We start from the raw sequence: 22,450 nt of genomic DNA on the forward strand, positions 1-22,450 counted from the left end.
GGTAATTCACACTCTATGTCTTTAGACCAGTACTCTCTAGTCAATTCCCTGGTAACAGTAGTTCCTCGCCCTACAGGTGATTGTAAAATTTTACAATGCTGGATACATTGAAAAGATTTAAGAAATCATAAATTCTTCTTTTCCTGCATCCTTTACAAATTTTGTAGGTCAGAAAAATATATTTAGTATCAGTCTACATATTTGCCTTATGACTGTTGATAGTTTGTAAGCTGGGATGTCCTGATTCTTCATATTATATATCTAATCATAACAAGATAAATGCAAAAAAAATCAAGAGTATATGCTTTGAAAATTTTTGTGGATGGTATTCACGTGTGTGTGTGTGTGTGTCTGTGTGTGTGTGTGTGTGTTCCTAAATACATAAATAAAGTCATCTCAATGTAATTTTACTTGTATGTTATGCTTTCAGTGTGGAGTATTTGTTATTGGATAACTGTTGGTATTGGTGTGCTTTTTGCTGGGAAAATTCTAACTGCTACTGTATTAATTACTTTCTTATTGCTGTGAAGAACCACTATAACTAAGGAAAGTTAAAAAATAAAGCATTTAATTGGGGTCTTGCTTATGGTTTCAGAGGATGAGTCCATGATTATCATGGCAGCAGGCAGGAATAGAGACAAAAGATGTAATTGGGAATGGAATGGGGTTTTGAAACCTGATACTGCACTCCTCAGTGACAAGCCTTCTTCAACAAGGCCACAAATCCTAATCCTTCCCAAACAATTCCACCAACTATAGACCAAGCATTAAAATATATTAACCTATAGGGTCCATTATTATTTAAGCAACCAAAGATTTATAGGTCATATTTTCAAGAAGATTCTAGACCATTGAAGGATAGGGACCAAGTCTCTTCAGTGTCTATGAGAATGTGTTTGTAGTGAACTTTCTGCTTTCTAAGTACTTGTTTTGTGCTAGGTAACACAGTATTACATCATCCAGTAAAAATTCCATGTAATAGTGGATCTTTCATTGTATAGATGAGAGGTTTGACTTCCTGGATCCATATAAGGATTACAAAACTATTCCAGATTGAATGTACTTTATGCGACTCGGAAGTTCAGTGCTTAGTTTAAGAAATTATTTCAGGACTGGAGAAACGGCTCAGCAGTTAATAGCATTGGCTGCTCTTACTAAGAATCTAGATTCAATTCCTAGCACCCACATGATGCCTCACAAATATGTTAAAGGGATCCATCACCCTCTTCTGACCTCTGTAGACACCATATATTCGTGTGATACAGAGACATATATGCAGATAGAACACCCATACACATAAACATTTTTTAAAGAAATTAATTTCATTTAGTAAAAATGTATTGAACAAAATTCTTGGCATAGTATAATAAAGTTGAGCATGTCTTTAGCACTTCATATTTTAAGAATATATTCATAAATCTCATATGCCTGAAACAAGCAGCGAATAAAGCCAAATTTTATTTTATTGAAATTGTTTGTTTGTTTGGCTTATTTGGGTATTAACTGTATGCTCTGCTACTGAGCTACACCCTCAGCTCTAAAGAAAGCTAATATTAAAGAGCATTGGACCATAGGTTTAATGCTATTAGTCAACAGAAAATTATAGTACAACTTTATATGTTCATTAAAACTTTTCTGGAACTAGGTAATCTTTGAAAATAAAAAATAATTATTACATGCCTTCCAAAATCTATTACAAAGCGTCCAAATTCACCCCCTCTTTTTTCCTCTTTATTTCTTGATACTGAAGGTCAAGCCTAGAGCCTTACAAGTTCTTTACAACTGATCTATTAACCCTACCCACCAGATTATTATTTATTTTACAAACCATAATAAAAACTTATAACACAGTGGTCTCAATTTCACAATGTTATAGCCTTTGCATCTACAAATGATAAGATTAAATCATGATACCCTGTGTGACTTCTGAACTCTATATTTTAATAAGGTATAATATGTATTTCAAAAGTGGACATTTTAAGTATGTTTAATAAAATAGCACATCGAGTTACATAGCTAAATCAATATTTGCAGTTAGTCTTTTTGGCTCATTATTTTATGATTTTGCAAATAGGGTCTCTTATAGTCAGGGTATCCTCAAACTTATTACTATGTAAGTAAGGTTGTCTTTGAACTCCTCATTCTCCTGAGTCCGCATCCTAGCTATGAACTGCCACACAGGTAACAATTAAGTGTTCTTAATTACTTTGGGCAAATGACAAAGCATTTTGTGCTTTGCTGTACTCTGCAAAACATGGGTAGAGCCTACCATCTGTTCTTGAACCATAGCTCTTCCACTGACAGAACTGTGCAATCTTAGACAACTTTTTTAAATTTTCTGAGCCTCGCCATTACCATTTGTCAAAAAGGATGATAATAATATGCTTACTTCATAGAGTTGTTTATAGTGCTAAGGAAAAAAGCCTTCAGCAAATTTTATATACTCAATAAGTTTTATTACAACCTTGATTTGTTTGTCATGTGAGAAACTTCAAAAAATTCTAGAGTTCCATTGACTTTCCTCATTCAGTGTAATATATAGTTCTCCCTTTAAATATATGAGTTTAGAAGTTATTGAGACTTGACCAACCAGAAGCTTTTGATGGGTAGATGTTTGGTTTTAGGATAATTGGGCAAATGGACAAATGCAATGCCTAAATCAGATTTCCTATATCTTCCAGATCAGCAAGCTCTGTGATGCATTCTGAGAAATTTGACATTTCCTATTCTCTAACTTTCTTGCCTAGAATACATATTCTAGGCAATATTGTGCCTAGGAGCACAATAAATTTTCATTTCTATACTGCATTACAGAGTAATCTTTTTGAAGGCATTGTAAGGAACATTAGTACCCATGTAAGTTAGAATTCACCAGTGTTTAGTTACAAAAAATTAGTATACTTAAATTAGTAGATGTCATATATTCATGGTTAAGTTTCAGTATATGCAGGTTATAACACCTAAGACACTCCTTAATCCTCTGCTGATGCCTGACATATTTTCTATCATACATTGTAGGATTCATAGTAATGCATCAAGTAATGCTAAAATGTCTTAGAGTCAGTGAAATACATTAGACCATAATTAAAAAAATATTTTTTCAAGTTAATTGAAATAGCCATGTTCTTTTGAAGCTGCACAAAACAAATATATATATATATATATATATATATATATATATATGTAACTAAACACTGCCAAATAAATTTAAGCCTCATTTAATTTCATTGTGTAAGTCATATTTTCATATATACAGTAATAAAGTAACTGATATCATTTTCTCCGTAGAACTACTTTCTGCTCTCTTCTTCTATGGATAAAACTGTCAGGTTATGGCACATTTCTAGAAGAGAATGCCTTTGCTGTTTTCAACACATAGATTTTGTCACTGCCATCGCTTTCCATCCAAGAGTAAGTAACCAGTTATATACTCTTTTGTCATGCTAAAAGGGAGGTGAAGGAACTTTATTTCTCCAAAGAACAGTGAAACTACCAGATAAAAAAAGAACAGTAGTAGCCAGATCATTAAGAACAACTTTATTAACATTCTAATTTGCTTTAAACATGGGAAGGGAACTGAATGTTGTAGCACAAGCATTCATTCCATGGCTCAGGAGGCTGAGGCATGCAGCTCTGAATGTGAAGCCAGCCTAGTCAATATAGGGAATTTAAACGAGCCAGAGTACCTTGAGAAAAGCTGTTTCAAAATAAGGGAAAGGGGGCTGAGAATGTAGCTTAGGATGGTATTTACTTTTTAAAAAAGGCAGCCTGGGCTTCAATTGCAAACACTACAAAAACTACTTTTGGTGATGTATGGCTTTATTCATTCGGAAGGTGGAGATTGAAGGATCGGAAGTTAAAGGTCACTGTTGACCACAAAATGAGTTTGAGGCCAGTATTAGGTATAGAGGACCCAATTATTCAGTGGGTGGATAAGAACTATTCTAATAATTTGCATTACATGTGGGGGATTATGTTCTAAATATAGTAGTAAAATGTTATCCCAAATATAAATAAATTGTACTACTAAAGATGAGAGATATTGGAGAGAGAGAGGACAATAAATATGAGAGAGAGAGAGAGAGAGAGAGAGAGAGAGAGAGAGAGAGAGAGAGAGAGAACGAGAACTAAGTATGGAGAGAGAGAGAGAGACAACTAAGTATGGTATTGCATGCCTATAATCCCAGCTCCTTGAAACTGAGTCAGGAGGCTCACTAGTTTGAGGCCAGACTGGACTGAAGGGTAAGACATGGTCTCTAAAAGAAGGAAATGGTAGGTGTAAGAAAGTAAAGGTAAGGGGTTGGGCATTTAGCTCAGTGGTAGAGCACTTGCCTAACAAGTGCAAGGCCCTGGTTTCCGTCCTCAACTCTGAAGGAAAAAAAAAAAAAGAAAGTAAAGGTAAGTATATAGGTGAGAACTGAGGAAAGGTTGAGGAAGGGAGACAAAGTACAAAAGACTGAAATGAGTAAAAACCAAATTCCATTATATTATATCCCATATTATTCAAACTTTGTTAATATTATTTTGTGCATTTGTTGTATGTATGTGTGGTTGTATGCATATATATATATATATATATATATATATATATATATATATATATATATGCACATGTAGGTGTACTTGCCATGTGTTCAATTGTGGAGACTAAAATCAACATTGATTTATCTTCCTCTGTATAGCATACTCTAGCTTATTTTAATAACCAATGAAAGTTTCATAATTTTATGTATATAGGAATTTTGCATACATATCTGTATACCACGTGTGTGCCTGATGACTTGCAATGCCAGAGAGGGTTTCGGGTATTGAGTCACCATGTACACACTGGAAATTAAATCTGTATCCTCTGATAGAGCTGCCAGTGTTCTTAACTGCTGAGTCACATTTCTAAGCCTCTACCTGATTTTCTGTAAAAGAGTCTTGCTCACTGGACGTCACTCTTCTGACTAGACTTGCTGGACAGCAAACTTTTCAGAATCCCATGTCTTGTCCACTGACCCAGCACTGGGTTACAGATTTGTGCTGCCACACCCAGCATTTATGTAAGTGCGGGGAATCAACACTCAAGTCCTCCTGAATTTGGTAGCAAGCGTTTTATCCAAACAAGCCATCTCTGCAACTTCTTGTCAATCTGAATCTTGTTTATTTATTGGTTTTTTTAAGATCAGGTCTCACTCTATTGTTCTGACTCACATCAAAAACTTGGCCTCAAGTGCTCCTCTCACCTTAGCCTTTGAGTAGTTGAGGCAGCATATAAGCTTTGCTGATCTTGAGTCACACTGTTGATCCTTTTTATTCATGTTCAAACCTTTAATATCTTCACTTAGAAACCAAGTACTTCTCTGGGTTTGATAGTACTTGCTTGGAATGCCAGTAATCAGGAGGTTGAGGCAACATGATTTTGAATATATGGCCCGACTGGGCTACATTGTAAATTTCAGGGTAATGTAGGCTATATAATGAAACTTGGTCATGAAGCAAATGAAACAAACAGCAATTAATTTTATTTCATCAAAAGGTAAAAATACATGGAATTATAGATGTCTTAATGCCTTTATGGTATAGAGCCATAAAGGTTTAAATCTCAATTAGTTTTCTTTTTCTGCAAATGTCAGCACAAGAAGAAATATTCATTGATGCCACCATTACGGCCCAATTAAAATAAGTGGAGAACTTGAATTGGGTCTAAATTGACTTTGTCTCTCATAGCCTGATGAATGACCACCTTTTCCTAGTCAGGTTGGTCATCCCAGTGTCTTTAATAGCCATTTTTAATACAACATTCAGTCATTTATGCATTTCTTCTTTCTTTCCTCAAATTAGGAGAAATGACTAACTGTCCCCCTCAGTATAATGGCTGTCCTTTGATAAGCCTATACAACATAGGCAGTAATAATTCTACACCCTTAAAAGACTTAAGACTTAATTAAAAAGGTATGATCTGTGTTTGTACCCTATTAATTTTAGCTATTAAACTAGCAGACTATTCTTTCTAAATAAGCTGCTCATCCTTTCCCTTACAGATGAAGGATGGATTTTATACATAGCACTGAAGGAAATCTCTCCACCTACTATAGTAACAGTAGAGAAAGGAATCACTAGTTTATAATAGATTTCTATATACTATATTATTATTGAAGTCTGTTCAATTATCTTTATAATTTTCTTTGCAAACCTAAAAATATAGTTCACAAAACTCCACTGGCATGAGGAGGTTTTAACAGGGACTGAGGAAGATGAGAGCCATGTCAACATTTTCTTAGATAATAGGATACTGCAATGTTACCTGGGAAAAAGTAACAAAATTGTAAACAAAATAAAATCTAGATAGCTAGAATGGAGACACAAGCTATTATTTAAATAAAATTGTTAAAATCTGAATTCAAAGATGAAATACTTTTCACTTATTCAGCTTTTCTAGCCGTTGCTAAGTATAGTTTACTAAACCATGGCCTCAAAAATGTCTATCACATAATATATATTTATCAATAAAAGGCCTCAGCACTGATTAAGAAAAAATGTCTTACATGAAGAAAGTGTCCTGATCTTTAATATGCAATCCTTGTGTTTATGTGAGTGGTGGCTGTAATATGTGTGTATATCCTCTCATCTTAGATTTTGAAACCAGGTTTCTCACTGAACCTGGAGCTCAGCAATTTAGCTGGACTGGTTTGCCAGGAAGCTTTAGGGGTCTGACTGTCTCAGTCCCAGTACTGAAATTACAGATATCTGTCATTATCATATATGTGGGTGCTGGGGATCCAAAATTAGGTCCTCACACTTTACCAACTAAACTCTCCCCCATCCCCTAATATGTGATCATCACATTACCAAAACAGCCCAGCTGAGTGGTAGGACTAATTTATGGAGGATTTTTCCACCTTGAATCTGTTGACATTCATGTCTGTGTATTGTAGCACTTCTATTTATATGGTAGCATCCTTCCGTACACCAAATTATGACAATCAAAAAGTCTGCTGACTTTGCTGTATGCCCAGGATTTGAGCAGCTCCTCAAAATATAGAACATGTGGTCTGCAATTCAGTATCAGAGTTCCTAAAACGCAGGTTTGGTACTTTGTAACTGGTGTTAGCCTTATATCCCAGTGTTATACATGTCCTGGAAACAAGGGCATACTCAAAGAAAGTCTAGGGTGAAGTAAATTTAGAAGTTGCTATCCACATTATATCCCTTTTAGAGATTTAAAATACAGACTGAGAATCCTGTTTTAAGTTTTTGCACTCCAGAATTTCTTAAACTTATTTGATTGTAGATACTATTTCATGTGATGCTTACTAAAACATTTATATTAACAGCCATATCTTGGAAAAGCAGTTTGAAAAATATGATGAAATAATTTAAATTCTGTTTCTCCAGCATGAAAGCTGGAATGTGTAATTTTTGTCAATTTTATTGCACAAAATGATGCTAGCGAAAGAACTAAAATGTGGCTACATGCAAGTGTATCTCACTGAGAGAGCACTTGCTTTCATGCATGAGACCAGGACTTGACTCCCTAGTATGCAGCCTTCAAAATGAAAAGAAAATAATAGGAACGAATACTATTCAAATAAGATTTCATTGTAGAACATTACTTTTAATCACTGGATGTGTTAGTTAATTAGCTAAATCTTCCCAGATGTGAAAATAAATGCATTTTTGCCACCTTTTTAGGATGACAGATATTTTCTCAGTGGATCATTGGATGGAAAGCTCCGCCTATGGAACATACCTGACAAAAAAGTGGCTTTATGGAATGAAGTAGATGGTCAGACAAAGTTGATCACAGCTGCCAATTTTTGTCAGAACGGCAAATATGCAGTAATTGGGACATATGATGGTAGATGTATTTTCTATGATACAGAGGTAAGACCCTTATGATTTTAGACAACTTATTTCTATCCTATTTATACCATCTGGAGATTTTATTTGCTTTATCTGTAAAATAGGGTAAAAAGACTAATGTCTGAGACTTAGAACATATGATAATGGAGGATTTTTCTAATTCTGATATTTTTAATTTATGGTTTTATTTTAGCACTTGAAATACCATACACAAATACATGTACGATCTACTAGAGGGCGGAACAAGGTTGGAAGAAAAATTACTGGGATTGAACCTTTACCTGGGGAAAATAAGGTACTATATAGTATTCAAAACCATGTCTCTCCATGCTGTGTACGGATTCTATTTTTTTTTAATTTGATATTTTTTCTTTTGTTTTATTAGATTTTTTTATTTAAATTTCAAATGTTATTCCCTTTTCACGGTTTCCTTTCAATAAACCTCCTATCCGCTCCCCCTCCCCCTAATTCTGTGAGGGTGTTCCCCCTCCCAAAACACCCACCTCTTCTCACCTCCCCACCTTGACAGTCCCCTACACTGGGGGGTCCAGCCTTGGAAGGACCAATGACTTCTCCTCCCATTGGTGCCCAACAAGGCCATCCTCTGCTACATATGCAGTTGGAGCTGTGTGTACTCTTTGGTTGGTGGTTTAGTCTCTGGGAGCTCTGGTTGGTTGGCCTTGTTGTTCTTATGGAGTTGCAAGCCCCTTCAGCTCTTTAAATCCTTTCTATAATTCCTCCAATGGAGATTCTGTTCTCAGTTTGGTGGTTTGCTGCTAGCATTCGCCTCTGTATTTGTAACGTTCTGGCTGAGCCTCTCAGGAGACATCTATATCAGGCTCCTGTCAGCATGCACTTCTTGGCATCAGCAATATTGTCTGGGTTTGGTGGCTGTATGTATATGAGCTGGATCCCCAGGTGGGGCAGGCTCTGGATGGCCATTCCTTCAGACTCTGCTCCAAAATGTGTCTCCGTATTACCTCCTATGATTATTTTTGTTCTCCCTTTTAAGAAGAAGGACTGAAACATCCTCACTTTGGTCCACCTTCTTCTTGAGCTTGATGTGTTCTGGGTATCTTGGGTAAATTGAGCATTTGGAATATCCACTTATCAGTGAGTATATACAATGTGTGTTCTTTTGTGATTGTGTTACCTCACTCAGGATGATATTTTTTAGATCCATCCATTTGCCTATGAATTTCATGAAGTCATTGTTTTTGATACATGAGATTAATACTCCATTGTGTAGATGTACCACATTTTTTGTATCCATTCCTCTGTTGAAGGGCATCTGGGCTCTTTCTAGCTTCTGGCTATTATAAATAAGGCTGCGATGAACATAGTGGAGCATGTGTCCTTGTTATATGTTGGGGCACCTTTTGGGTATATGCCCAAGAGAGGTACAGCTGGGTCCTCAGGTAGTTCAATGTCCAATTTTCTGAGGAACCTCCAGACTGATTTCCAGAATGGTTGTACCAGTCTGCAATCCCACCAACAATGGAGGAGTGTTCCTCTTCCTCCACATCCTCGCCAGCATTTGCTGTCACCTGAGTTTTTGATCTTAGCCATTCTCACTGGTGTGAGGTGAAATCTCAGGATTGTTTTGATTTGCATTTCCCTTATGACTAAAGATGTTGAACATTTCTTTAGGTGCTTCTCAGCCATTGGATGTTCCTCTGCTGAGAATTCTTTGTTTAGTTCTGTACCCTATTTTTCATAGGATTATTTATTCTCTGGAGACTAGCATCAAGTATTATTTGTACATATTTGATATTAGCCCTCTATCTGATGTAGGATTGGTAAAGATCTTTTCCTAATCTGTTGGTTGCCATTTTGTCGTAATGACAGTGTCCTTTGCCTTACAGAAACTTTGTAGTTTTATGAGGTCCCATTTGTCGATTCTTGGTTGTACTGCATGAGCCATTGGTATTCTGTTCAGGAAATTTTCCCCAGTGCCCATGTGTTTGAGGCTTTTGCCCCCTTTCTCTTCTAATAGTTTTAGTGTATCTGGTTTTATGTGGAGGTCCTTGATCTACTTGGACTTAAACTTTGTATATGGTGATAAGAATGGGTCAATTTGCATTCTTCTACATGCTGACCTCCAGTTGAACCAGTACCATTTGTTGAAAATCCTGTCTTTATTCCGATGGATGGTTTTAGCACCTTTGTCAAAGATCAAGTGACCATAGGTTTGTGGGTTCATTTCTGGGTTTTCAATTCTATTCCATTGATCGACCTGCCTGTTTCTGTACCAGTACCATATAGTTTTCATGACTATTGTTCTGTAATACAGCTTGAGGTCAGGGGTGGTTATTCCCCCAGAAGATCTTTTATTATTGAGGAAAGTTTTTGTTATCCTGGGTTTTTCGTTATTCAAAATGAATTTGCAAATTGCTCTTTCTAACTCTATGAAAAATAGCCGTGGAATTTTAATGGGGATTGTACTGAATCTGTAGATTGCTTTTGTCAAAATGGCCATTTTTACTATATTAATTCTGCCAATTTATGAGTATGGGAGATCTTTCCATCTTCTGATATCTTCAATTTCTTTCATCAGAGGCTTGAAGTTCTTATCATATAGGTCTTTCACTTGCTTGGTTAGAATCACACTGAGATATTATGTTATTTGTGACTATTATGAAGGGTATCATTTCCCTAATTTCTTTCTCAGCCTGTTTATCCTTTGAGTAGAGGAAGGCTATTGATTTGTTTGAGTTAATTTTATACTTAGTCCCTTTACTTAACTTCTTTATCAGGCTTAGTACTTCTCTCGTGGAACTTTTGGGGTCACTTATGTATAGTATCATATCTTCTGCAAATAGTGATATTTTCACTTCTTCCTTTCCACTTTGTATCCCTTTTGACTTCCTTTTGTGGTCTAATTGCTCTGGCTAGGATTTTGAGTACTATACTGAGTACATAAGGAGAGAGTGAGTAGCCTTGTTTAGTCCCTGCTTTTAGTGGGATTTCTTCAAGTTTCTCTGCATTTAGGTTGTTTATTCTCTGGTTTGTTGTTTATTGCTTTTACTATGTTTAGGTATGGGCCTTGAATTCCTGATCTTTCCAAGAATTTTACCATGAAGGGGTGTTGAATTCTGTCAAATGTTTTCTCAGCATCTAATGAGATGATCGTGTAGGTTTTTTTTCTTTGAGTTTGTTTACTTATTGGATTACTTTGATGGATTTTCATATATTGAACCATCCCTGTATCCCTGGGATGAAGACTACTTGATCATGATGGATGATCATTTTGATGTGTTCTTGGATTCGGTTTGCGAGAATTTTATTGAGTATTTATATTTCAATATTGATAACGGAAATTGATCTGAAGTTCTCTTTCTTTGTTGGGTCTTTGTGTGGTTTAGGTATAAGTGTAATTGCGGCTTCATTGAAGGAATTGAATAGAGTTCCTTCTGTTTCTATGTTTGGACCGTATTGGTTTGGACCGTATTGGTATTGGTATTAGGTGTTCTTTGAAGGTCTGATATAATTCAGCATTTAACCCATCTGGTCCTGAGCTTTTATTGGTTGGGAGTTTTATGCTTTCCTATTGTCTACTTCTCTTGGGTTTATTTGCTTCTTTTTGTTCTAGAGATCTTAAATGTGCTGTCAAGCTGCTTGTGTATGCTTTCTCCAGTTTCTTTTTGGAGCAGAGCTATGAGTTTTCCTCTTAGCACTGCTTTCATTGTGCCCCATAAGTTTTGGTATGCTGTGCCTTCATTGTCATTAAATTATAAAAAATCTTTGATTTCTTTTTTTATTTCTTCCCTGATCAAGTTAGCATTGAGTAGAGTTGATCAACTTCTATGTGTATGTGGGCTTCCTGTTAGTCTTGCTGTTATTAAAGACCAGCCTTAGTCTGTGGTGATAGGATGCATGGGATTATTTCAGTCTTCTTATATCTGTTGAGGCCTGTTTTGTGACCTATTATATGGTCAGTTTTGGAGAAAGTACCATGAGGTGCTGAGAAGAAAGTATATTCTTTTGTTTTAGGATGAAATGTTCTATAAATATCTGTTAAATCCATTTGGTTCATAACTTCTGTTAGTTTCTCTATGTCTCTGTTTTGTTTGTGTTTCAATAATCTGTCCAGCGATGAGAGCGGGGTATTGCAGTCTCCCACTATTATGTGAGGTGCAATGTATGCTTTGAGTTTAGTAAGGTTTCTTTTATGAAATTAGGTGCCCTTGCATTTGTAACATAGATATTTAGGATTGAGAGTTCATCTTGGTGGATTTTCCCTTCGGTACATATGAAGTGTCCTTCCTTATCTTTTTAATAACTTTGTTTAAATGTTGACTTTACATGATATTAGAAAGGGTACTCCAGCTTGTGTCTTGGGACCATTTGCTTGGAAAAAATTTTCCAGCCTTTTACTGTGAGGTAGTATCTGTCTTTGTCTTTGAGGTGTGTTTCCTGTATGCACAAAAATGCTGGGTCATCTTTCCATATCCAGTCTGTTAGTCTATGTCTTTTTATTGGGGAATTGATTCCATCGATGTTAAGAGATATTAAGGAATAGTGACTGTTGTTGCCTGTTATTTTTGATCTTAGAGTTGGAAATCTGTTTGTGCATCTCTCTTCCTTTGGATTTGTTGCAAGATTACTTTCTTGCTTTTTCTAGGGTGTAGTTTTCCTTCTTGTGTTGGAGTTTTCCATCTATTATCCTTTGTAGGGCTGGATTTGGAGAAAGGCATTGTGTAAATTTGGTTTTGTCATAGAATATCTTGGTTTTTCCATCTATGTTAATTGAGAGTTTTGCTGGATATAATATCCTGGGCTGGCATTTGTGTTCTCTTAGTGTCTGTACGACTTCTGCCCAGGATCTTCTGGCTTTCCTAGTCTCTGGTGAGGAGTTTGGTGTAATTTTTGTAGTTCTGCCTTTATATGTTATGTTACTTGACCTTTTTCCCTTATTGATTTTAATATTCATTCATTGATTGGTGTTTTGACTATTATATGATTGGAGGAGTTTCTTTTCTGATCCAATCTATTTGGAGTTCTGCAGACTCCTTGTATGTTTATGAACAACTCTTTTTTTAGGTTATTGAAGTTTTCTTCTATAATTTTGTTGAAGATATTTACTGGCCCTTTAAGTCTTCACTCGGTTCTCTACCTATTATTCTTAGGTTTAATCTTCACCTTGTGTCCTCTATTTCCTGGATGTTTTATGCTAGGAGCTTTTTCCGTTTTACGTTATCTTTGATAGTTATGTCAATGTTTTCTATGGTATCTTCTGCCCCTGAGATTCTCTCTTCTATCTCTTGCATTCTGTTGGTGATGCTTGTTGTGTCTATGACTCCTGATCTCTTTCCTAGGTTGTCTATCTTCATGGTTATCTCCCTTTGTGATTTCTTTCTTGTTTCTATTTCCAGTTTTATATCATGGATGGTTTTGTTCAATTCTTTCTCCTGTTTGGTTGTGTTTTCCTGTAATTCTGTAAGGGATTTTTGTATTTCTTCTTTAAGGGCTTCTACTTGTTTACCTGTGTTGTCCTGTATTTCTTTAAGGCAGTTATTTATTTCCTTCCTCAAGTCCTCTAACATCACCATGAGTTGTGATTTTAAATCCAAATCTTGCTTTTCCGGGGTGTTGCGATATTTAGTGTTTGCTTTGGTAGGAGAACTGGGTTCTGATGATGCCAAGTAGTCTTGGTTTCTGTTGCTTAGGTTCTTGGGGCTTGCCTCTTGCCATCTGGTTGTCACTAGTGTTAGCTGGTCTTGCTGTCTCTGGCAGTGGCTTGACCCTCCTCTACGCCTGTGTCAGCATTCTTGGAGACTGGCTTTCTCCCAGGGTGATCTGGATACAGAGAGCTGTGGGGCTGTTTCAGCTCCGGGGGCAGGCACAAACTGAAATCCTGTCTCAGAATGCTCCTGGATTTGTTTGTCCTGATAACTCCAGGAAGGTCCCTCGGAGCAGATGAGTTGGTCTTACCTCTGTTCTCAAGTGTGTTAGTGCTCCTATCAACTGCTTTTCAGCTCTGGAAGCAGGCAGAGACCGCAAACGCAAGTATCCTCTCCCTGACTGCTCCTAGGTTCCTGTGTCCAGAGGGTTCCAGCCCGGTTCCTCTTGGGCCAGGAGTGTGAGCAAAAGTGGAGGTATCCTCTGAGCTCTCAGGATTGTCCTCACTCCTGAGAGTCCAGGTCTTTCCCCAATGGGTTTTGGGCACAGAGAACTGTGGAGTGTATGGATTCTTGAAAGTTAGTTTTAAAACTGGGCAAGAAAATGGATAATATTGCCGTTTGTAGTTTTGCTGTTTACTTAGTTTATGTGTAATATACTCTTTTGGCGTTATGGCTTAATTTACGTTAAAATGTGATATTTTTAACTTTGCTTTTGATTTACTTCTAGATATTGGTAACCTCAAATGACTCCAGAATCAGACTGTATGATCTGAGAGACCTATCACTGTCCATGAAGTATAAGGGTTATGTCAATAGCAGCAGCCAGATCAAAGCAAGTTTCAGGTAAATTGGCATTTAGAAATTCCCAAAAGTATGACACTTCTTCACTCCTCATTTTTCATTATATGAGGTTCTTATTCATAACTGGTATTACACAGTATCATCATCATATATTGCTTACTTTCCCTACCTATGTGGTAAGTAAGAAAACTATCCCTGTTTTACAAATAAAGAAATCAAAACACACATTAAATAATTAACTTAGAATCATAGTTGTGAGAGACATGCATAGAAGATTTTTAGCCCCAGAATGTTTGCATTTGAACTTTTGTGTAAGCCATTAAGATATAACCCACCCGACAACCACTACTACACACATATTATCTTGATCCCTTTAGGTGCACGAGCTGAGAGAGCATTTTCTCACCCTTAGAGCAAAGTACCTTGTCATTACACCTTTGCTTTTCATTATCTGAACTCTTAATTTGGGATCTGTAAGCTCTCCTGAGATAGGATTAGCTGCCTAGCTTTCTTCTTTCTAATCCTTCTTTCAACTCTTCTCAAAACTCATTATTTTCTTCTTAAAGTCCCCCGTAATTACCCAGCCATTCAGTTGGCTTCTTTTGCTATCCTTTAAGTCACTAGTACTAGAATGGATTAACCAACATCATAGGTACCAGGGCTTTGAAGAAAATTCTAAAGCTAATAGAGTCTTGATTAGCAGGATGAGGCTCTGGATTGGGTCCGCAGCATTAATAATTAATGTCCGAAATGTGAATAATAGGTAACATTCCAATGTCTGAAAATATTAGCCTTGTTATCCCCAGAGATAGTATAGTAATCATCATAGTGTTAGAACAAATAAGTACCAACGAACAGACATCATCCAAAAAACCTGGTTATGCATCATCAACCCACATTCAGAATCCAGAATAAGAGATGGCTTTAGTTCTCCACAATCTTACTTCAGGTGTTGTTGTAGATATCTATAATCAGGAAGCACTGATAGAAGGAAACCTTGATTTTTTTTTCTGTTTATTTTTTGACCTATCCTGCTCAAATATAGCCATGACTTTACTTACCTCGTTAGCGGTTCAGAAGATAAATATGTTTATATCTGGAGTACTTACCATGACCTAAGCAAGTTTACTTCAGTCAGGAGAGATCGTAATGACTTCTGGGAAGGTATTAAAGGTAAGCAAATGCAGCTTACATATATATGTGCATTATTATAAAGGAGTAGATATTTGTTGAGATATCACTATGCTGGAAACATAGATGGACATATTTATGTCTTTCCATTATGTCAGAATTTATAGAATAACAATAAATTCATAAGTTAAGACATTGTTGGCTGCAATTTCCCAAGAAGTCCCAGTTTCCTCTAGTAGCTGGCCACTGGCCAACACAATTTCTTTTATCCCAAGTTTTAAGAATTATTACTTGTGTGGGAGTAGTGTGGGAGGTATCATTCCTCATGACACTGTGTAAGTGTGGAGGCCAGAGGACAGCTGTGTGGAGTAAGTGTTCTCCTTCCTTTTAAAACTTGGTTTCAGGGATCAAACTCAGGTTGGTAGACTTGTAACAAGAACCTTTACCAAGTGGACCATCTCACTGGCTCTTTTGTTCCAATGTTAATTACTAATAGTTAAGTTTCAAACCACACACTGCATAAAACACAATAATTAGTAGTTTATATAGGTGGCTACTAAATAGTTAAAGAGGTCACAGAGTTCAGAGATGCCTTGCAGGGACAGAGGCAGATACATGCAAAGAGTCACTAAGGTTGTTAGATAAGATATTTAGGAAAACAACAGAAGAGCTTCTGGAGTCTGAGAAGACCAAAGCCACAGCCAAGCTCTGAAAATACAGGATGGAGAAACAGCTAACAGACAATTCAAGTGGAACACTTCAAGCAGAGGGGACTAAGCTGTGCTGAAGCTTATGGAACTATAGTGTTTTCTCTGTTTTTGATGTAGACCACATGATCAAGTTGCAGTTCCGTAAGTTTGTAACCCTTGTCATTAAAATGATAAAGCCTGTCCTTTTATAGGGGCTAGATAAGCATATCCCACATCTTGATGTATTCACAAAGGTCTGGGGCTTGTTTCTTTTTTCTCTGATATAGTTTTAATAAGCCACTGTAGTCATGTCTTCCAGTCTATGTTGATAAGTTTATAAGTGCTACCCTTGTAGTTTTACAGTCTGAGCTTGCTTGTACTTGGTGCTGTACAAGCGACGGTGTCTTTGTGTACAAATAAGATGCAGTGTCATCCTGTCTCTGCATTTCTATTCAAAATGGAGCCAAATGCTGCTTGGTAATACACCACCCAGAGCAAGACAGGGAAAAACTTAGAGCAAGGCACAGCCTTATCTTCACAGATATATTGGAAGTTTAACAATTATACCTGGTTCTGTTTCATTGCTAACTGTTCTATTTTCTATAGCAAAGAAAAATTGATCCTAATCCAAAATTTGAAAAGTAATGGAAGAGTAGAATCTATGAGACAGTTTTTAGAAAATATATCTGAGTTTAAAATTAGTCTTATATATTTAAAAATATCTTTTTCATATTCTCATTTTGTCTTAAAGTTTAGTATAAAATTTCTCAGTTATCTTGAAATAAATTTTTCCCAGCACATAATGCAGTTGTTACGTCAGCCATCTTTGCTCCAAACCCAAGTTTGATGCTATCCTTGGATGTGCAGTCTGAAAAATTGGAAGGGATTGATAAATATGAAGATGCTGAAGTTTTGGATAACACATCTACTGGTAGGTGCCTATATTTTATTTTGTTCTGGTTTTTTTCCTACCTACCTATGGCAAGATTTTGCTGCATGTAAAAAATTTCTGTACAACATAACAGTCATTAGATATACATTTCTGACCATTCTAGTGACATATTTCTTATAACTTTTACACATTTAAATTCATCTAAGAATTTTGGAAAATTGAAAATTCATCATTTCTGCAGGCAGCATTCTCTAAAGAGATAGCAAAATTATCGCTTAGCCAGTAAAGTCCCCTACTTCCAAGCCTGACACCTGAGTTCACTCCACAGGACACATGATAGAAGAAAAGAGTATTCTTCAGTGCTTACACACGGCATCAGATGCACCCCACGGATAAGTGATACGATAAAAAATTTAAGTGAAAATTAAATTTTATAAATACAGCTTTGATCAGCCTCTTCTAGACAGCAATGGCAGAGACTTTGCCTTAGCTAATGTTGCGTTGTCAGCTCCTAGTGCAGTGCTTGCCTGCTTTTAGTTGATGCCCAGTACTCATTTGCTGGCTGAGTTAATTATTCAAATGAGAGCAAGGTTCTTTAGCTTTCTACAAATGCTGTTCTTCTTGCAATAGGTAACTGTTCCCAGACCTGCAGTTTTGTGTCATCTGTAGCATGTGTTTGCGAATCAACGGTGATTTCAGTTATTTATTTGTCTTAAGGCAGGGTCTTAGTATGGAGCTCTGGCTTTCCTAGAACTTACTTTGCAGACCAAGTTAATCTTGAGTTCACAGAGATTTGCTTGCTAGTGCCTCCCTGTGCCTGTGCCCGTGCCTGTGCCAGTGCCCATGCCTGTGCCGAAATTAATGTGAGGTATTTGAAATGCTCAGAATAGGAATTGGAAAGAAATGCTCAAAAGTAAGAGTGAATATACCAAGCAATTACATCAAATGTTTTGTGTTGGTCCTTAAGGGTGTGGTTAAGAACATGAATTTGTAGGACAGTTACTAGAGAAAATAAGCTTATATTAGGAATTTCAGTCATAGAATACTTTTTAATAGTTTTATGCCCTTCAGGCAGAGCTTTTAGAGAGCCATGAAATCCCAACAGTAAATAGGATATACATGTGGGGCTGTTTTGTTTTGTTTTGTTTTTCAAGTCAGGGCTTTTGTTTATACCCCTAACTATTTTGGACCAGAGTGGCCTTACACAGCAGAGATCTGCCTGTCTGACTGCTGGGATTGAAGATGTGTACCACCATGCCTGGCTTCAGAGGGTACTTTTCAGAGGGATTGCTGAAAAGTTCTTAAGCACTTTCAATGAACTGACCCAATAATGCCATTTGTACCATCTATTTAATGGGCCGTTCTGTCTGATGAATATTCTTAGAAACAAGGATGAAGTTCAACCTAGCACTTCTTTCAACCCAGATCATGATTATTAAGCTTTTAATACATGCCTATGTGGAGAGAATATGTAGTAGATTGTTTTAAAGCCTTCTCAAAACTGTACCATATTAACAAAGTCCCATAGACTCTCTGGATTCTTTTTGGAGGTGTACAAATTTTAATAGATTATTTCCAAATTTGTATCTGTCTAGGTATATGTAAGATTAAAGTAGTAACCTAGGGTATAAGTCCACAAAACACATCCAGTGGCCCTCTTTCTTTATTCCTGACACTTGGCAGTATAGGGTTTTCTATATTACTCTCACCCCAGGTTGGGGTGATCTGGTTTATACCGTGTAATAAAAATTAACGACAGTGTAGTCTCCCTTTGCAACTCAAGCCTACCTGGAGCTCACTATGTCTTTAGGCTGACCTTGTCAAACTCCTGCCTCACCCACTTTGTGATGAGACTTCAGCCAACATCTCAGACTTTATTGTTGAGTCTTAATAAAGAATTTTCATCTTCTTCTGCTTTTCTCATGTCTCTAAGTCCTTTACTGCTGTTGTGCTGCTTGCCTTTAAGATATGGTAGAAGGATTATAAGCAATGTTCAAAGGCTCACAGATGGTATTAACAAACCTACAGTGAAAAATCATTTTATCTTACACACCCTGTACCCAACTTTTCAATGAAAATTTAAATTCTTTTATCCCTAAGTAATCAGTGTTTCTTACATCAACAGTTTTTAGTCTATATATAATCTAGTTAACATGGAATTGGTTTGGCAAATGCTTCTATACAGCTGGCAAATGAAAATGCAAGCATTTTGGCCATTCATTGTAGCTATATAGATCTTCAATACAGACCATAAAGGCACGGTGCTGTCAGCATTCACAGAGCAATGTATGTACTCATTTCACAGCAGTTTCAATGTCTGTGGTAAAGCCAGCCTTATCAATCACCATAGAGACCCCCCTTTAGCGACAGATTGCCTAGCTAGTAACATTCTTCCAATCCTGAGGTTGAAATGTATAACTTTGAGTCCTAAACTACCTTGAGTAACTAAGAACAGTAACATTCTTAAGACAGGAAAAGAACATCTAAGAAGAAGTGAAGTGGAAGTGTATTTTAGTTGCAAATTACCATAGGATGTAAGAATTCTAAAAAATCAAAACAAACAAAGAAAAATATATGGTTGGGAGAGGATTTCCCTCCCCCCCCCCCGCAAAAAAGGTAGAAACATGGTCATGAACATATATAATTTTGGCAATAGGCTTCCTGGTCCTTTAAAATCAACTAATAATAAACTTTTTCTGTGCTTTTTAGGTATCGTGAAGACAGATAACACAGAAGTTCTTCTCTCTGCTGATTTTACTGGAGCAATCAAAGTGTTTATTAACAAAAGGAAAACTGTATCTTAATTTGAAATTATATTTAAAATAAACATATCACTAAGTTTCTATATGTATCAGAAATGAGAAAAATATTATAGTGTTTAAGGCTAACATCCTTTTTTAGCTTTTATTGAAAGTTGTTCAAATATAATATATATTTTTTGAGAGGCAGTGTTAGTGATCTAGGAACTCCTAGACTGATAGACTAGAAAAGAATGTGGCTAGATTAACATTGCCAAGCATAGAGTTTATGTTTTATTATGTTGATGTTTTGTTATATAATTATAAACATGCACAGGTTTCTGCATGAAAAGATATTAATATATTAATCACATGTGCGTGCCTTTTGGTTACATGCACTAAATCTAACAAAGTTAAATTATTTTGGTGGCTCTTTTGGCCTCCTACTAGGTGAGGTGGTCTTGTTTTTAGTTCTAAAAAGTTTCTTTGCACAAAATTTCGTTTTTAAGAAATGTATCTTTTGACTGAATTATTGTTTTGAAAATGTTATATAGGTTTTCAATAGGTCAATAACCATATGTAAATGGTTTTTTATAAATTTCTCAATTTGGGGACAATATTTTTTTGTGATCTAAATTGTGGACTTATTCTTTACTTTGTAAGTGTATATATATATATGTATATATATATATAAATATAATTTTTTCTTTGCAACACTGGAGCACAATGTTTCTATGTAAAGAATTCTTTTCTTTATCCATGAGCACCAGGCTTTGCTCACTTAAAAATAAGCCACATTAAGGAGTGAGTCTTCTTTTTTTACAATAATGTAAAAATGAACTGTTTACATTTTTTTAAAGCATTGTAGTTTTTAAAAATTAAGCTGTTTTGTTTTGTGTTGTTGAATTTGAAAGGCTTTGTAAATATCAATATAATGTACCAATGAAATAACATCTGGGACAATGGAACCCTAGTAATGTTGTTGATGGTTTGCATATGTTTCTGAAACTGAAATATGTATCATTAAAGTTGGTCATCAACACTTGTTAAAGGTGAGTTATTTTCAGATGACTTTAGTAAATCAAGAGATGCAAGAAAAATAAATTATTGTCTTAAAAAGACTTTAAATCTCTTAAGTTATGATGCATTAGCTACATGCCTTTAAAACTGTTTCTAAGTATAATTCTACTGTCATCTATGCTCACATGTTCTGCATTTCATTCCAGTATGTACAGACCTGAGCAGTCACCATCATATCCTACTTAATCCACCATGGCCTTGAACTTAAGCTTTCTTGGGTTTCTACTTGATTGCTTGTCATCTCTCTTGGATTTACCCTGCACTGCCTTCTTTCTTTTTCTTTTTTTTTTTTTTAATTTTATTTAATCTTTTTTTTTAAACCCGATTGTATCCCCCTCCAGGTCCACCCTTTGACTGTACCCTATTCCATACCTCCTCCCAACCCCAGCCTCCACAAGGATGTCCCTATCTCCTACCCCACCAAATCTCCAAACTCCCTGGTGCTTCCTGTCTCTTGAGGGTTAGGTGCATCTTCTCTGACTGAACTCAGACACAAGAGTCCTCTGCTGTATATGTGTTGGAGGCCTCATATCAGCTGGTGGATGCTGCCTGCTTGGTGATCCAGTGTCTGAGAGATCTCAGTGGTCCAGGTTAATTGAGACTGCTGGTCCTCCTACAGGTCACCCTCCTCAGCTTCTTCCAGCTTTTCCCTAATTCAACTACAGGTGTCACCAGCTTCTTTTCATTGGTTCAGTGTGAGTATCTACATCTGAATCTTTCAGCTGCTGTTGGGTCTTTTGGAGGGCAGTCATTATAGCCCTCTTTTGTGAGCACTCCATACCCTCATTACTGTGTCAGGCCTTGGGTCCTCCTCTTGTGCTGTATCCCAGTTTGGGGGTTGTCACTGGACCTCCTTTCCTTCTTCTCTCCTTGTTCTTGCCCACCTCTCCTTTCCCTCTCTGCCTCCCCTTTCTTTCATGTCTCTTGGATATCTCACCTTCCTATACTCTATATGACATATTGAACTCTCTTAATTCATCATAGATTTTTGGTCTTAATATCTGTATAGCAGATCCAGTGCCATTTTTCTATTTGATCTTTTCAACTCTAAAACTCTGAGACAGCTTACTGCTGAATTTGTTTCTTTGGTTTGAGAGAAGGGCTGTCTGTTTACTCCTAATTATCCTGGAACTCTCTGTAGAGCAGTAGAGCAGGCTGACCTCAAGAGTTCCTCCTCCCTCCACCCCCTAAATGCTGGGATTAAAGGTGTGCACCACTGCACCTGGCTTTGCCTGACTTCTTTCAGAGTACTTCTGACTTGGTGGGTATTTCAACTGCAGATAATCAAGGCATTAACATAGTAATGTTTGCTGATACCTGTTATATAGTTGCTTACAGAAGAGGCTAAGCTAGGTGCTTAGGAACAACTGACATTTCTGTCACTATATAAATACACTGAAATTATAAATAAGAAAATGTGTTTGTAAAGGAAGCCTCAAGACATGTACAAAGAAGCTGAACAAGGTGTGTACACATATCAAGCAGTATCATAGGTTCAAGGCTTGCCTGCACTACAAAGCAAGTTAGTTTAACTTCAGTCTGGAAAACTGACTAAAAAAGAAAGACGAGGCTATAGTTAGGGCTCAGTGGTTAAGTTCTTCCTGACCATGTACAAAGGTAGGTAGACAGACAGGCAGGCAGGCAGGT

At 36.6% G+C, this 22,450-nt stretch overlaps 1 protein-coding gene across 4 annotated transcripts in view; it reads left to right on the forward strand.

Moving 5' to 3' along the window:
* Wdr44 (WD repeat domain 44) overlaps positions 1-20,845 on the forward strand; it is a 105,723-nt gene extending 84,878 nt beyond the window's left edge. For 3 of the 4 annotated variants that reach the window (XM_087599036.1, XM_087599035.1, XM_087599037.1), the window contains 7 exons: positions 3,289-3,411; positions 7,678-7,869; positions 8,042-8,143; positions 14,200-14,315; positions 15,319-15,446; positions 16,890-17,024; positions 19,695-20,768. In XM_087599036.1, the coding sequence (XP_087455162.1) occupies positions 3,289-3,411; positions 7,678-7,869; positions 8,042-8,143; positions 14,200-14,315; positions 15,319-15,446; positions 16,890-17,024; positions 19,695-19,789 (891 nt within the window). In that variant the 3' untranslated portion in view covers positions 19,790-20,768. 4 annotated transcript variants of the gene reach the window in all.
* Positions 20,846-22,450: the final 1,605 nt, after the last annotated feature.

The sequence above is a fragment of the Rattus norvegicus genome, chromosome X (genome assembly GCF_021556685.1).
Source record: "Rattus norvegicus strain SHRSP/BbbUtx chromosome X, alternate assembly SHRSP_T2T, whole genome shotgun sequence".
NCBI lineage: Eukaryota > Metazoa > Chordata > Mammalia > Rodentia > Muridae > Rattus > Rattus norvegicus.